At 30.8% G+C, this 14,873-nt stretch overlaps 2 protein-coding genes across 5 annotated transcripts; one reads left to right on the top strand and one right to left on the bottom strand.

Annotated features, from left to right (window-relative positions):
- Positions 1-890: 890 nt before the first annotated feature.
- On the bottom strand, positions 891-6,465 carry LOC120767962 (RNA-binding protein 39). Of its 2 annotated transcripts, XM_040094355.1 has the most exons (6): positions 6,373-6,465; positions 6,189-6,308; positions 3,122-3,255; positions 2,616-3,056; positions 1,982-2,531; positions 891-1,891 (listed from the first exon to the last, which is right to left on the bottom strand). In XM_040094355.1, the coding sequence occupies exons 2-6, from the start codon at positions 6,240-6,242 to the stop codon at positions 1,256-1,258; spliced, it is 1,815 nt and encodes a 604-aa protein (XP_039950289.1). In that variant the 5' UTR covers positions 6,243-6,308; positions 6,373-6,465; the 3' UTR covers positions 891-1,255. The 2 variants fall into 2 exon arrangements, with proteins under 2 accessions (XP_039950289.1, XP_039950287.1); XM_040094353.1 differs by having other exon boundaries at positions 6,189-6,461.
- Positions 6,466-6,952: 487 nt separating this feature from the next.
- LOC120767777 (ras-related protein Rab-30) lies at positions 6,953-12,143 on the top strand. Of its 3 annotated transcripts, XM_040094018.1 has the most exons (4): positions 6,953-7,044; positions 7,331-7,448; positions 9,457-9,644; positions 9,710-12,143. In XM_040094018.1, the coding sequence occupies exons 3-4, from the start codon at positions 9,474-9,476 to the stop codon at positions 10,208-10,210; spliced, it is 672 nt and encodes a 223-aa protein (XP_039949952.1). In that variant the 5' UTR covers positions 6,953-7,044; positions 7,331-7,448; positions 9,457-9,473; the 3' UTR covers positions 10,211-12,143. The 3 variants fall into 3 exon arrangements, with proteins under 3 accessions (XP_039949952.1, XP_039949955.1, XP_039949954.1); XM_040094021.1 differs by lacking the exon at positions 7,331-7,448 and having other exon boundaries at positions 6,955-7,044; XM_040094020.1 differs by lacking the exon at positions 6,953-7,044 and having other exon boundaries at positions 7,053-7,448.
- Positions 12,144-14,873: the final 2,730 nt, after the last annotated feature.

The following is a 14,873-nucleotide window of genomic DNA, read 5'->3' as shown; positions in this document are numbered from 1 at the left end:
AGTTAATTTGATCATTGTTAGTAGTAGTTATAAACTTACAGTGTTTGATAATGACCATCAGCGCTAATGGCAAAGCTGATGAAAAATATTGATAATTAAAAATTTTATAACTTGTTTAGGAAAATATGGTAGTCAAGGCACACGCATATTTATATTAACATATACCCCTATTAGGGTTGCTCGGTTGAATTGAAATTGAAGCAATTCAACTTCAGATAAACCCAACTCTTTTCAACTATTTTGAGTCACAGTTTGATTGGTGATGCCAACATAAAAATAAAGATTTGGCAGCTGAAAATTTTTAAACGAAAAATCAAAACAACTTAATTTACTTATTGCTCACAAAAAGGTGAATAATTATTAATGACTGAAAAACAGAAAAACGCTTCAAAAATTCAAGTTTACTCAAAAAGTATATTACTGGGAATATTAGATTGTTTTAATGTGTCAAAATTCTACCTTCGCGCGCCTGATTTTTATTTTTTTATGTATTTGTATATAATAAATAATGAATTTAGTTTGAAATTATAAAAAAATAGTTTTTACCTATTTTCCATTTTCTATTAATATTTTTCCTAAATGTTAGCAGTTAATATTTTTTGATACTTTAGTCAACCGCACAAACAGAATTGAAGAACGTAATATCAAAAAAAGTTGAAGTTTGACAAAATGTCAACAAAAAGTTTTTTTTGACGGTTTGTGTTCAAAATCATAAAACCGAATTTCAAAACTTCGACCAAAATGAAGTTGGGTTGAAACCCGTAAAGGGGCTATCATTTCGTTAAGTCTTAATTATTAAAATTTTACGAGTTTACTGCATATACAAATCTATAAATTTTGTATCTCACCTTTTAAAGTTTTATAAAAATAAGTGATAACTCTTCATTCAATTAAAATAAATTTAATTAAACATCTTGTTTATTTATTGTAGTGTTCAAATATATGGTTATGTGTATTTTTACAGTATATTAAATTTCAAAGTTCTACTAAAATAGAAATTAGAAGAAAAATCAGAACGATTAGATTATTACTAGGCAGATGTTTAATAAAACCCCATGCAATTAATCTGCAAAGAACGTTGCTTCTATAAAAACGATGCAATCTGATAGTGGACCGAATATCTCTTCTAGCACTAGGAGAGCAGGAATGCATGGTATACATAATGTGAACATGCTCAAACGTCCGACCGAAATATAAGATTTGAAAGCCAATCAGCGTTACATGTACTTATGACTAAACATTTTTCGTTTTAACTTTATTCACCGGACTTTCGTTTCGAGGCTAACAAATTAACTGCTGTTATCGCATCTGGAAATAGAGAGTGGTAATTCAGCAATGGTACGTAGGCTGCGGTAATGACGCGACCAGCGAACCAACGTCCATGTAAAGCATTTACTGCCAGAACAGCGGTGGTTATGCTTGGACATTTTACATAGACATTTCCCGTTGGTGATGCTTTGTCAACAAAAATGTGTAGTACACCGCCATGCTTGGAACATTCATCAATGACATCGTCACGTATTTCACTATCCCATGCCGGATTCGTTTCTGTGCGGGGATCAAACATGTTGGATAGCATGAAGCATTGTGTAGCTATGGCCGGAGTTTGAGTCTGAGTCTGAATTGGTGCTGGTTGTGGCGCAGTGGCTAATAATGCGTTGGCTGCTGCTTGAGGTACTGCTAAACCAGCACCCTCTGCTAATTTAAACATCAATTGCAATCTACCAGTGGCACCCAGGTCTATGCCGCTTCGATCCATTTCATCAGTATCCAAAGAAGACGTGTTCATATCTAAACGTTCAGTCACATTTCCCACCTTCATTGGTCGCCCTGCCAATTCGAAGCCGTTTAGCTGTTCTAAAGCTTTTTTGGCATCATCCGCATTATGATACTGCAATAGTTAAAACAAACGGTTAGTTATAAATTTAAAATGTTTTTTTACAAAATTACATTTACAATTGTAGTATAATATATAAATTACCGTAATAAATCCGTATCCTTTGGAACGACCAGTCTCAGTATCCATAATTAATTGTATGGAGTCAATTTTCCCAAAAGGTTCAAAGATACCTTTAAGCATATCTTCAGTAATGTTAAAATGCAGCGATCCTACATATAATCGCATAGGTCCAGTGTGATTTTTAGGTGTGAACGTGGGTACAGCATTTGCAATACGATTTTTTTCAGCCTGTGTATGTTGTACAGAAATTGGAATGCCCAGTAGTCTTTGACCCGACAGCCCCAGTGCTAATGCAACTGATTCTGGGTCTTTGAATTCAATATATGCTATACCTTTGAATCGTTTCGTTTTGTTGCATGTTATTAAGCGAACATCTCGCACTTTTCCGACACTTGAGAAAAACTCTTCCAAGTCGCGGGCACGTATGCGTTGTGAAAGTTGCATACAAAATACAGTGCGCGCATCACGTTCCTCAGGACTGAGATCGGCACGCGGAGATCGATCACCCAGACCGTTGGGTGGCGTTCTGCCGCGACGGAACGGTCGTGGAGAGTTACTTCGCCGTTTGGTGCTGAAAATGTCAGAATTATTATTATAATTCTTAACAGTTGTATAGAACATATTAAATTTTATGTGTATGTACATAGAGTTGTACCTTCTTTCTCTCGAGTTTGAACCAAATCCTGGACGACCACCTTTATATTCACGAATCGGGCTTAGCTTTTTTTCTCTTGAGCGACGATCTCGTGTTGGGGAACGACTACGTCGTCGTTCGGAGCGTGGTCTACTACCACGTCTTTCTCTTGAACGACGATCACGTTCTCGTGATCGACTACTTCGACGTCTGTCCTTGGAACGACTACGTCGTTTCTCAGCATCACGGTCACGGTCACGTTCCCGGTCGCGATCACGATCTTGTGATCCATAACGGCGCTCACGTTCTCCATTTCGTTCACGATCACGTACGCGATCTTTGTCACGGGCGCGATCCCTATCCTTGGAATAACTACTTTCATCTCTATCACGTTGACGATCGCGATCATTTGATTTGTGCGCTTTTCGATCATCTGTAGTACGTGGTGAACCCGAACGACTTCTAAAAAGTTTAATAAAACATATTAGAATATTGAAATACAACAATTTATTCCTACTAGTACTAACCTTGAATAATGTTTACGTCCATTCAAGTGTGATGACGATTTGCTTCCACCCTTGCTACTGCTACTCTCCTGATGCGCTCTGTATGGTGACTTTCTGCTGCTGGCATCGTGATCTCCTCCCCGACTGGGTACATTCTATTTTACATATATTTATAGGAGAAGGAAGTGTGGTAGGACGCAATTGACGTGCAAGTTGCGGTTTGCCGTCAATCGAATTTGGTTCGTTAAAAATTTGATGTTGAGCGAATGAGAGAAAGCAAATCAAAGGAATTAGTTAGATCTTTTTTTCTGTGAAAACATACAATTATTTTTTGTTTAATTTGCAGCAATGGGCTTAATTTGATGGCTAATTTCCCACCACTGAATCGTCCATTGCTTCAGTCATTTACATTTTGGTTTTTATGTATTATGATTTTTTATTTTCATTTATTATAAATATGTTTTTTTTTTTATTATTTAATCATTTGATGTAGCATCTTTCTATTGCAATATACACTCTTGTTTATTGGCTTGCTTCAGAATATTCAGTGGAACCTTCGCTCGGCAGCGAAATATCTCACAAACATATTCTCATGCAATTTGCTCAAGCATTCGATTTCGATTCGAAAAGTTGAAGTGGTATTTTATTGTCATATTTTTGGGGTGAAGTAGGTAGGTGGTAGATAATGTGAATTGGTTTTGCCCTTCAAAATCCTGTTTGTTTAAGACAAGTGCTGCCACACAGACGCAAATATGTACGAGATTATCTGAAATTTAGTTCACGTTCAGTTCATTTTATATTTTAAAACGTTTCAAATGTTTTGTTTTTAAGATATAATTATGTATGTATTTTAAGATTTAGCACAAAAAGAAAACTTAGTTTTTGCTTGACATACAAAATGCATCGATACAAAGTTTCTTAGTACAATATTATACTTTTTTAAGACGAAATATTTTTTTCTGGCGCATTCAAACTTACCAAATGGTCTCCGGCTTTAATCGTTAGAATGACCAAAACAATCACTAGCAACAAATTGAGCTTTTACGATTTCTGTAAAGACATTTCACCCTTGAGAATTATTTCATATTTTTTCGAGTTATGAATGTGTCTTTTTTATTTTTGTATCTTTTCAAATAGGATTATCCTGAGTGGTTGATGAGGAAACATATAGATGCGAGCAACCACATCATTTATTAATGTGCCAGCAAGAAAATTAAAAATTCAAAAAAAAAAATACATACATACATATAGGTAGCACATATAACCCGCCCAAAATTTGTATGACTATCTGTGTAAATCTTCCTTTGATCAATATATAAATGCAAATTTACATTTAAAAAATTATGAAAATTATAATTAAATTAATATTTGATTTTGAAATCATCAAATATTTTCTCATTAAATGTTGTACACCACATAACGTGATTTTAAAACCTCAACATCTATAATTCATATGCATAACAATTCAATAAAATGTTACCTATATGAAGGTTAAGTTGTTTAATAAAAACGACTTTCAGCATGAATTAAGTTATGCGAATAAACGATTAAATATTAAAATACATAAGCTAAAATGATATATGGTAAAATTTCTTAACAAGAATATCTATGGGTCTACCAGGTTGCTTCTTTAAGACCCAGCTGAGATGCAGAATTTTTAACAAACGAGACTTAACTTAAAAAAACTGAACGTAATATATGTGTGATTGGCAATAAAATTTTAGTGTTTTTGCGAAACGGAAATAAAATAGGGATTCTGTAAAAACAAATAAAAAAATTGTTATATGTTATTTTAAACGCAAATCTTCGACTATGTAGAAAGATAGTCGCTTTTTATCTAAATATATGAAATGTCCTCATACCTAAGATTTATTTACTTGTTTTAAAGAAAAATTTATTGGAAATTACGCAAGTTACTATATGATATACGTTGTCAAGCCCACTTGATTTTTTACACCAAATAATAATTTATTTGTTTAATTTATCTAAAAATGGTAAACATAATTATGTTTAAACAGACTATTTACTTCTAGAAATATCCCTAATTTTTATATTATCAATTTTGTACCCAATTAATTCGCGATATCCAACTGCGAAAACCAAAATTAGACAAAAATTCAACTTGGTCAATGACTTCAAAATCCACTGTCTGAACTAAATGCTATACTCTCCCTTTCAAATCCACTTTTAATTGTTTAATACAATATAATTTATTTCATGCAGGGTCTTTGCATGCTTGACACTATAAACACGTTAAATATTTTTAATTAATCCTTATGGATATTTCTATATATATTTACAAATCGAATACCTTTAAGAACTAGTTTATCACAAATACTTGTAGTTGTGGCTTTTCACTTAATTTTTTTTTACAAGAAATTGATACACAACACCACGACTTCTTAAGTTTCTATGACCCAATGAGCGAAATATAAGCAATACGATGAAATTATAAGCATATTTTAAAATTTGTTAGAACGTAATTTCTTGGTTATTTGTAGGGTGTAAAGTCAGAATGCTGCTTCTTACTTTTTTCATCGTTCAAAATATAGAATAATTTTTACGAGAAAGTAAGTCTTTTAGTAATTTTCATACTATTTTTTGGAGCAGCATTGATACAAGAAGTGATAATTAGTCGGCTAGCGGTGCATGCACGACACATAATGATTATAAAAAATGTTGCCGTGATATATTCGGAAATTTAACATCAAATGTGCTATGATCAGAAAAAAGTTTCAGAAACATTTCTCATAGTTGACATTTTTAGTCAAAGCATATTCGTTTGACTATAGAAAAATACCTAAATCGGTATTCAAGCGTAACAAGTTTTAATATACAAGTGCTTGTTTTATTTTGCTTTCGTTTCAAGGCTGGCCGAGTGTTAATTCATGTGTACGCTTATATACTTCGAGAACACACAATGTTTTCTATAAATGCACAGCAAGGCAATTACCTTCATAGGGTGTTAGATAAAATGTTAGTGAACCTTTTTGATATTTTAGTAACCACTTTTTACCTTTCCGTTACTAATCATATTTTGTCAATTAAACGTAATAAAGTATGGACAACTAACGTCTTTTAAACTTACATTTTTAACGTATGGTGCTTCCAGCATAGCTTCGACATCAAAATCTTCGGCCATGTTGTCTGGTTAGATGTTTGACCCTTTCCTTCTATTGAAACCACGGATATTTCTTTATCTAAATTCCTATTTAGTAAGAAAGGGATTTTATACTTTGATAGTTTGCGCCTTTTTAAATAACACAGTATACTTGTTTGACGTTTTAAAACGTAAATAATTTTATACTTCACGCGAAGAAATGAAAAAGCATGGAAACTTCTATTTTTCTTATCGAAGTACGAAGGTATACGAAGAATACACGATGCGAAACGATTCGAGACTCGATTGCTATCGAGTAATTCATAAAATTCGTTAGCAAATATTGTAATGAAATGAATCTGAACATCAGAGGCACACGACAATTTTTTTAAAGATTTATGTAAATATAATAAATTATAAATTATAATTATTACAATTTATTACAATATTGCATACGAGTATGATAACAACACTTAAGTGAATCTACTGATAGAAGTTTTTTTTTTTATTATGTACAAGAGTTTTTAAAATATTTGTTTTAAGATGTACAAATGGGTTCAAGCATATAAATATTTTGATTTATTATAATAAAAAGGTAAATCATCGATAGATAGGTAACATGCTAATTTTGGTTTTTTAATTTATTGACGTAAAATATCTAAAAACATAAAACGATCTCTTTGAGCGACACTTCAACATTGTCTACTAAGCAATGAACACAACCCTTACAGTAAATTCACGAGGGTTGGCCAGCAATCGAGACTTCATACATGAGTGTAAATACTTATATATGAAATAACATCACACACAGGAGTGTTCAGCATAACATTTATTAAAATTGAAGGTGGGCCTCGAAAACTTCTAAAGTCAAAATAGGAATAAGATTTTCCGTATTTTTTTAGCTAATACAGGAGCTATAAAATCATACATTTAATTGAAACCATAAATTGAGAAAATGTTCAATCGTTGAAATCTAATATAGTATAAATAGCGATCAGCATCGTTGTGTTTGTTTACATCCCAAAATTTGCAAACTTTTGATAATAATTTCGAATAGCTTGTAATAAAATAAAACCAATATTATGCACTCGAGTTTAAGTATATTTCATATGAATATATTATTTATATAGGAAAAACATAAAATACTGGTTAATTGCCCAACCAAAAGTTTCAACATAAAAATTTGGCAGTGAAGAAATAAAAAATAAAATAGTTGAGTCACCACTTTTAACGCTTACGCAGGGATAGGTGAGTATTGCAAAAACAATATTGCCTAAATTTTTGTAATTGAGAGATATTTAAACATCATTATATGGGTGGTACGCAATATTGACCATCCAATATACCATTATTGTAAATGTTGTTAGTGTGCGTTAAGGAAAAATCTATCAGTCATGATGTCATATTAGAAAGTGCTACGTATTTTGGAGGATGAAAATTAAATACACCTTTAAAGCTATGAATTTATTGTAAAGCACTAAAAGAGCAGTTCCAAAAAATTTAAATATATACAAGAACCCATATTACTGTTAATGAATGAATTACACTTGAAAATTAATGTGAAGCGTTTAACGTAAGCGTAAGCGTTTTGCATTAAACTCTAGATATAACACTAAGATCAGCAAAAAAGAGTTGTTAACAAAGTCAAGTATTTCTAAAAAACAATGTTATTACAGTTCATGACCGTACAAATAATACGTAAACTAAAGTTTATCATTTCAGTATGTAAAGCGCATTTTGTTATTTCATACATATACTTTATAAAACATGTGACTTCTGTTAGCATTTTGCAAAAAAATTATAAAATAAAAGTTTGATTTTTAAAAATTGCCCTCCATAAATAGATGAATAGAATAGTGACAATATTGAATATTGCAAATATTTATTTCTGTTACTAAATGCTAAGCCTGAAATTACAATTTCGTCTTTTCATATTGAAATTTTTTCATTTAATTTTATGTTTTCATTTTGGAATGACTTAATTGACTAACTACACATAAATGAATATGTTATTCAATTAGTTATATCACACATACGACAAAATAATGGCCAGTTCCAATTACAATTTAAAGGCAAATTCTACATGTTGCATTACATCAAACTATTGAATTGATTTATGCAAATATTGTATAAGAATATTGTTAGTGCTTTTGTTTTCGAAATAGTTATTTGAAAATAATTTTTATTTTTAAATGTAAGATCCGTAGAGAGAAAATCGTATCGCTAGGATGATTGTAATGAATTGTTAGATAAAACAAGGAAAAACGTTAACTTCGGTTGCACCGAAGCTAAATACCCTTCACAGGTGCAATTCTGTTAGTAACTATGCGTTCAGTTTGTATGGAAGCTATATGCTATAGTAATCTGATCTGAACCATTTTTTCGGAGATTATATTGTTACCTTAAGCGGTAATCCATGCCAAATTTCGTGAAGATCGTGCGATCGTTTCCCATACAAGCTCTTGATTCCGAGATAGTGAGCCGATCTGAACAATTTCGTCTGATATTACATTATTTCTATAAACTATAATTCATACCAAATTTCGTGAAGATATATAGTCAAATGAGGAAGCTTCCCATACAAGAACTTAATTCCGATCATTCAGTTTGTATGACAGCTATATGCTATAGTTAACCGATCTGAACATTTTCCTCGGAAATTACATTGTTGCCTTAGAAAATAACATGTGCCAACTTTTGTGAAAATACATTGTGAAATGTGAAAGTTTTCCATACAAGAACTTGATTCCGATCGTTCAGTTTGTATGGCAGCTATATGTTATAGTGGTCCGATATCGACTGTTCCGACAAATGAGCAGCTTCTTGTAGAAAAAATGACGTATGCAAAATTTCAAAACGATATCTTAAAAACTGAGGGACTAGTTCGTATATATACAGACAGACGAACAGACAGACGAACGGACATGGCTAAATGGACTCAGCTCAACATACTGATCATTTATATACATATATATGTCCTTAATAGGGTCTCCGACGCTTCCTTCTGGGTGTTACAAACTTCGTGACAAACTTAATATACCCTGTTCAGGGTATAAAAATATGCAAAATATTGTTGCAAAGCACCAGGCTCCCGTGAGAACTCCGGGAGAAAATGTCTCTGTTCTCCCTTCTCTTGTAGTTGTTGTAGTGCCAGAATTCTGCCGAGTTGACAGTCCTTCCACGACTGCCGTGGGATTGGATCTTCTTCACTGTATACTATAATGATTACACTAAAACTCTTTTCTTTTATTTACAGCTAAAAAATAGGTAACAATGGAGGACTACAAATTTCTTTTCAAAATTGTACTTGTTGGCAATGCGGGTGTGGGAAAAACTTGTTTGGTGCGCAGGTTCACACAAGGTCTATTTCCACCTGGCCAAGGAGCCACCATCGGCGTTGATTTTATGATCAAAACTGTGGAAGTTGAAGGCGAAAAAATAAAGGTACGAAAATAAAACTTTTAAAATAATATAAAAACTAAATTTTCATATTTACTCTAAACGTATAGCTGCAAATATGGGATACTGCAGGTCAGGAACGTTTTCGATCAATAACACAAAGTTATTATCGGTCAGCACATGCACTGATTCTTGTTTATGACATAAGCTGTCAACCAACATTCGACTGTTTACCTGATTGGTTGCGTGAAATACAGGAATATGCGAATTCGAAAGTTTTAAAAATACTCGTTGGCAATAAAACAGATCGCGATGATCGGGAAATACCAACACAAATTGGTGAAGAATTTGCTAAACAACATGATATGTATTTTCTGGAAACATCAGCCAAAGAAGCCGAAAATGTTGAACGCCTATTTTATGAGATTGCAGCTGAGCTAATTGATCAGGCGCGCAGTAAAGACGGCACAAATGTGAATAAAACTACCGCAGATGCAATTGGACTTGGTAATTTTGGCACAAAAGCAACTCAAAATAGTTGTTGTAGCGGTTTTAGCAGCAATACTAGTCAAACAAATTGTGAAAATGGTAACAGTAGAAGCAACACTTAGGTAAAAGTAATTACCAAGATTTACATATAAATATTTGACGAACATAGCTTTTAGAAATATATAAAATTAAGGCTTAAAATGTACATGGATGGATACGTAGTCATACAAGTATATCGGACAGTAGTTTATTGGTTTTAGGAAACATAATTTTAAGTTGATCCACGAAAAAGGTATACTCGTACTATTATCGTTTATACTGCCTCTACCCTTAGTTATTGTAATTAATCTATAATTTTTAAGTTTATTATTTACTGTATGTTCTCTATTACAAAACGTTTATAAACTATATTTTATGTTTTAGACCGAATCCATTTATACAAAGACAAAAGTATTATATTTACTGTTTTTGACCGACTCCCTTAAGTTATCAACAAGTACTGGAACTTGAAGCTCTACATAACATAGAAAATTGCGTTTGAGCTGTTTTGGTTTCTAATACATTACAATTAAGGTGAACTAACAAAATGAGCCAAATGGAAGCGAATGTAGAAATAAAAGAAAAATTAAGTATACATACTATGTATTTATGTGATTACAAAACACATGAAATACATATTTATGTTCAAAAATCTTGAATTAGGTACCTTTGCAGAGTTAGACATTTAATTTAGCGATACATTGAGGACAGTGACACATTGATGGCAACTTTCAATTAACACTTTAAGTGTATTACTTTCATCCGTCCTGGTAATACTATTTTCAGTTATTGGTTAGAGTATTTTAGTATATATGGTATTATTTTTTGCCAAGAAATTATTAGAACTTAAAAACCCTAGGGCAGTATTTTCATAAAAATTTTTTTTAAACATATTTTAGTTATTTTTTTAATATATTTAGCTTCCAATAGTGTAAGAACTTATGGAATCGTTATGTGAAACAATTGTTTTCATAAAAAAATGCAATAATTTTTAAAGAATTAATTTGTCTTTAAATATATATTTTGATTTATAAAACAAAGCATCTTAATAGTGCCTGTTGACTACGAAAAATCAAAACTAAAGGTTACTTTTGCTTTCATTCCGATTGTGTCGCCTATCCGATTTGCTTAAAAATGTACACAGAAAAAATAATTATTTTATTGTGACACAAAATTTCTTTAAACTGGTAAAAAGATGATTATATTTGTCTCGTTTTGATGTAAATTAAAAAAAAAAAGTTGGATATATTTATTGTATTTAATGAACGGAAACAATAATATCATCGGGACATACTGATGCCGTATCGGCCAGGGTTGAAGAATGAAAATAATATATTTTTAAATATTTTAATATTTTTTGGAAAACAAAATTTTGAAAAAAATTAAAAAAACATCGTCAAAAAAGACACCTGGGAAATTGTTCTTTTAACAAATGATTAATATAAGTATATCAAGGTGCGACCTAATCGGAGGAATAGCCGAAATTTTCTTTTTTAATAATTTAAACAGCAATTTAAAACAATTTAATATTTTTGTGTTTATGATTATATTTTTTTTATTGAATACGCATTGTGTTCACAAGTCTTAAAATTATTCAACTCAAATACCACATTACATGAATGCAGATCGAAATAACTTACAGGACTGCAGTATGGTATAGGACTGACTACTGCTTCCAAGTTCCTGAAAATTATAAGTCCAACTTGTCCAACTTTTTACGAACAGTTAAAACTATATTTACTATGGTGACCAAAGCCGTCTATTTTAAAAAGGTGCAAAGAATACTAAATAATATTCGATCTAATAAAGAATTTATTAAAATAAATCATTACACATTTTATATATTTTAGCCAGTTTCAAAAACCCATATAGGAATGCAATGTTCAGTGATTCCTTTCAAAAGTTATGTTTCTTGCATATTGAGATGTCTCCAAATAGGTTTAATAATTTTATTTATAATTGCCAAGGTGCTAGTAAATTTTAAGTATATACATATTTAGTATTTTCTTAAATTATTATTATGACACAAAAAAATTAAAAAATAATGACGCGCACAAAATAAAAAAGATTAAATATAAATAATATTAATTCTGAAGAAGATGAAATGAAAAGTATGTTTTTGGATATTCATTAAATTTCACAAATCTATGAATACACTAAAATTTTAACAAACTTAGGTTAAAAGATTTACACAAAAATTTATCAATGCAAACCAAAATGGCAGTATACGAATTTTGTAACTACCATTTGAGTACGAAAAACTTCGGAATAGCAGAACATTGAGAGATGGTAATTAATGTTCTTTCTTTGAACTAAATTGTTTGATTTTGACGTATCAAAAGGCAAAAAAATATTGTTTATTATTTTTTATTATGTTAAACTATCTGTTTTATTAAAAATATAATAATAGAATTACTACAACATACATTGCAATATCATCAACAATTTATTTTAAGTAAATTGAAGGCAATCTTTAACAACTAATCAAACTTGCAAATGTTATTTTGAAGTATTAAAAGAACATTAAAATTCTGTGGATATTTAAATTCGTTTTAAATCTATTTTGCCTTATAATATAATATTATTAGCTATATCACCAATAAAATTTAAAGCTTCTGTGAAAACCTAATAATGTTAAGCAAAAAACAAAAAAAAAAGAATATGTTACAGCCAAAAATATGAGTTAACCAACTATTTTAATTTAGTATATAATTTTAGCTTATAATAAATAATGTTACAAAAATTTGTGAATTGCACATTAATGCACGAAAACTAGTAAATATAATTTTATACACATCACCACTTTACACACTACTATTTTTTTGTAGTAAAAGAAAAAATTAACACGAAAATGTGTTTATAATGCGTAAATGTTTTAGTATAACAAACATTTAAATTGTGTGCAATTATTAAAGAATAATTCATGTATTCACTAATGGATCTCTTTTTGCAAAACTGTAAACTCAAAAAAAAAAAAAATATATATATATAATAAATAAAGAAAACAAAAATGACAATTTATGAGAAGAATAATAATGTGTGTTAAAAAGAATAATTAATTAGAAACTCATTTGTGGTTTGGTGATGTATTATTTCTATATCAGTTCGTATTAGTTTCATGAATTCCAATACCTTCGTCTGTGGGTTATTGTTGCAAAAGGTCTTCAACTGCTATTAATTCACGTCGTTGTGCTGTTATAAAATTGTTGTAGCAGCATAAATTACTCCTACAGTGATTAGAGTACTTGGTCAATTATAAATACATTCAAGTTACGGACCTAGCTCCAACTGCACTTTATTGCTGGGAACTCTCGTCGTAAATAATATATATGTACATATTCTGTAAATAAACAAGCATAGCAGACTTTATAAAGGTTTTAGTTACAAACTTTGCATTCTTTTAAGTATTCCTCAGCTAACTTCATTTGCAATAGAAAACTAGAAAAAACGTTAACTTCTTTTCATCGAAGCTGCAATATCCTTCTCAGACACAAAAGATTCCATAAAAGATATTGATTTTCATCGTTCAGTTTGTGAGGCAGCTATATGCTATAGTCGTTCTTTTCTGAACCATTTCGCCGAAGATTGTACCGTTGCCTTGAACTATATTACGTACTAAATATGTTGTCGACTAAAAATGTTTTCATACATGAACTTGATTTTCATCGTTGAGTGTGTAAAGATACATGCTATTGTGGTCCTTTTCGTGAAGTTATCTTATCAAATAAAAAATCTACTCAGCTCGTTATGCTGATCATTTATATGTATATAGTTTTTTTATCCTCTCGTGACATTTTCTGTTGGGTGATCCTAACTTTAAGCATTTTAATATACTCTGTTCGTAGTATAAATATCAGTTTGTAATTGAGTTAATTGAAAATCAGTTATTTGATGAAAATTGATAAAAATTACTGAATTTTTATCCGCCCAAGGGTAATCAACTCGGCTCCATTTCTCGAAATTGCTCCAGGAATGTTTTCTACCGCTACAACAACAACAAGAACGTTCAAGCAAACCGTTCTCATCACATTTGGGTCTACGTAACCGGAACGTAAACGGATTTTAATCCGTCAATTCTGCAGCATTCTGACAAATGGCTTCAGGGATGTTTCTTACGGCTGCAACAACGACAAAAACAGTAAAATACTCAACATGGTAGCTCTTAGATATCATATAGATTTTCTTCGTTATCTTAATTACGATTGCGTAAATGTATGTGAATCATTTTGCCACAAATATAACAATATTCCCATACAAGTGCAATTTATATGTATACCTACTTTTGAGACACTGTAAATAAATAATTACGATACTATTTTTTTTAAATCTTCTTGATCTCTTCTCTTCTCACATAAAAAAAGATGCACGCATACATTTCGATGCCTTAGTTTTATATATATTTTATATTTAAATATTAAAGGGACAATTTATTTGATCGATTTATAAAGCGATAAAATACATGGATCACAATAAACCTTGGTTGAATAGTTAATTTGTTAAAGAGGCGTGGATAATATTACTTTTCTGTTGTATGAATATTTATATAAAAATATATGTTTTATATGCGTAAATGTTAGTAGAAAATTTGTAAAATCTGTTACGTCAAAACTATTATATATTTATATGTATATCATATATAACTTTGTGTATGTATGTTTATATAAATTGCGATAGTTAGTCCGCATTTATTGCTTATGCTTTATATTGATATTTTGTGCTATTCTTCAATAATATCGTCCACTTCAA

Source organism: Bactrocera tryoni, chromosome 2 (assembly GCF_016617805.1).
Source record: "Bactrocera tryoni isolate S06 chromosome 2, CSIRO_BtryS06_freeze2, whole genome shotgun sequence".
Lineage (NCBI taxonomy): Eukaryota > Metazoa > Arthropoda > Insecta > Diptera > Tephritidae > Bactrocera > Bactrocera tryoni.
Note: the sequence above shows the minus strand (reverse complement) of the source record. Positions and strands in the feature narration are given on the sequence as shown.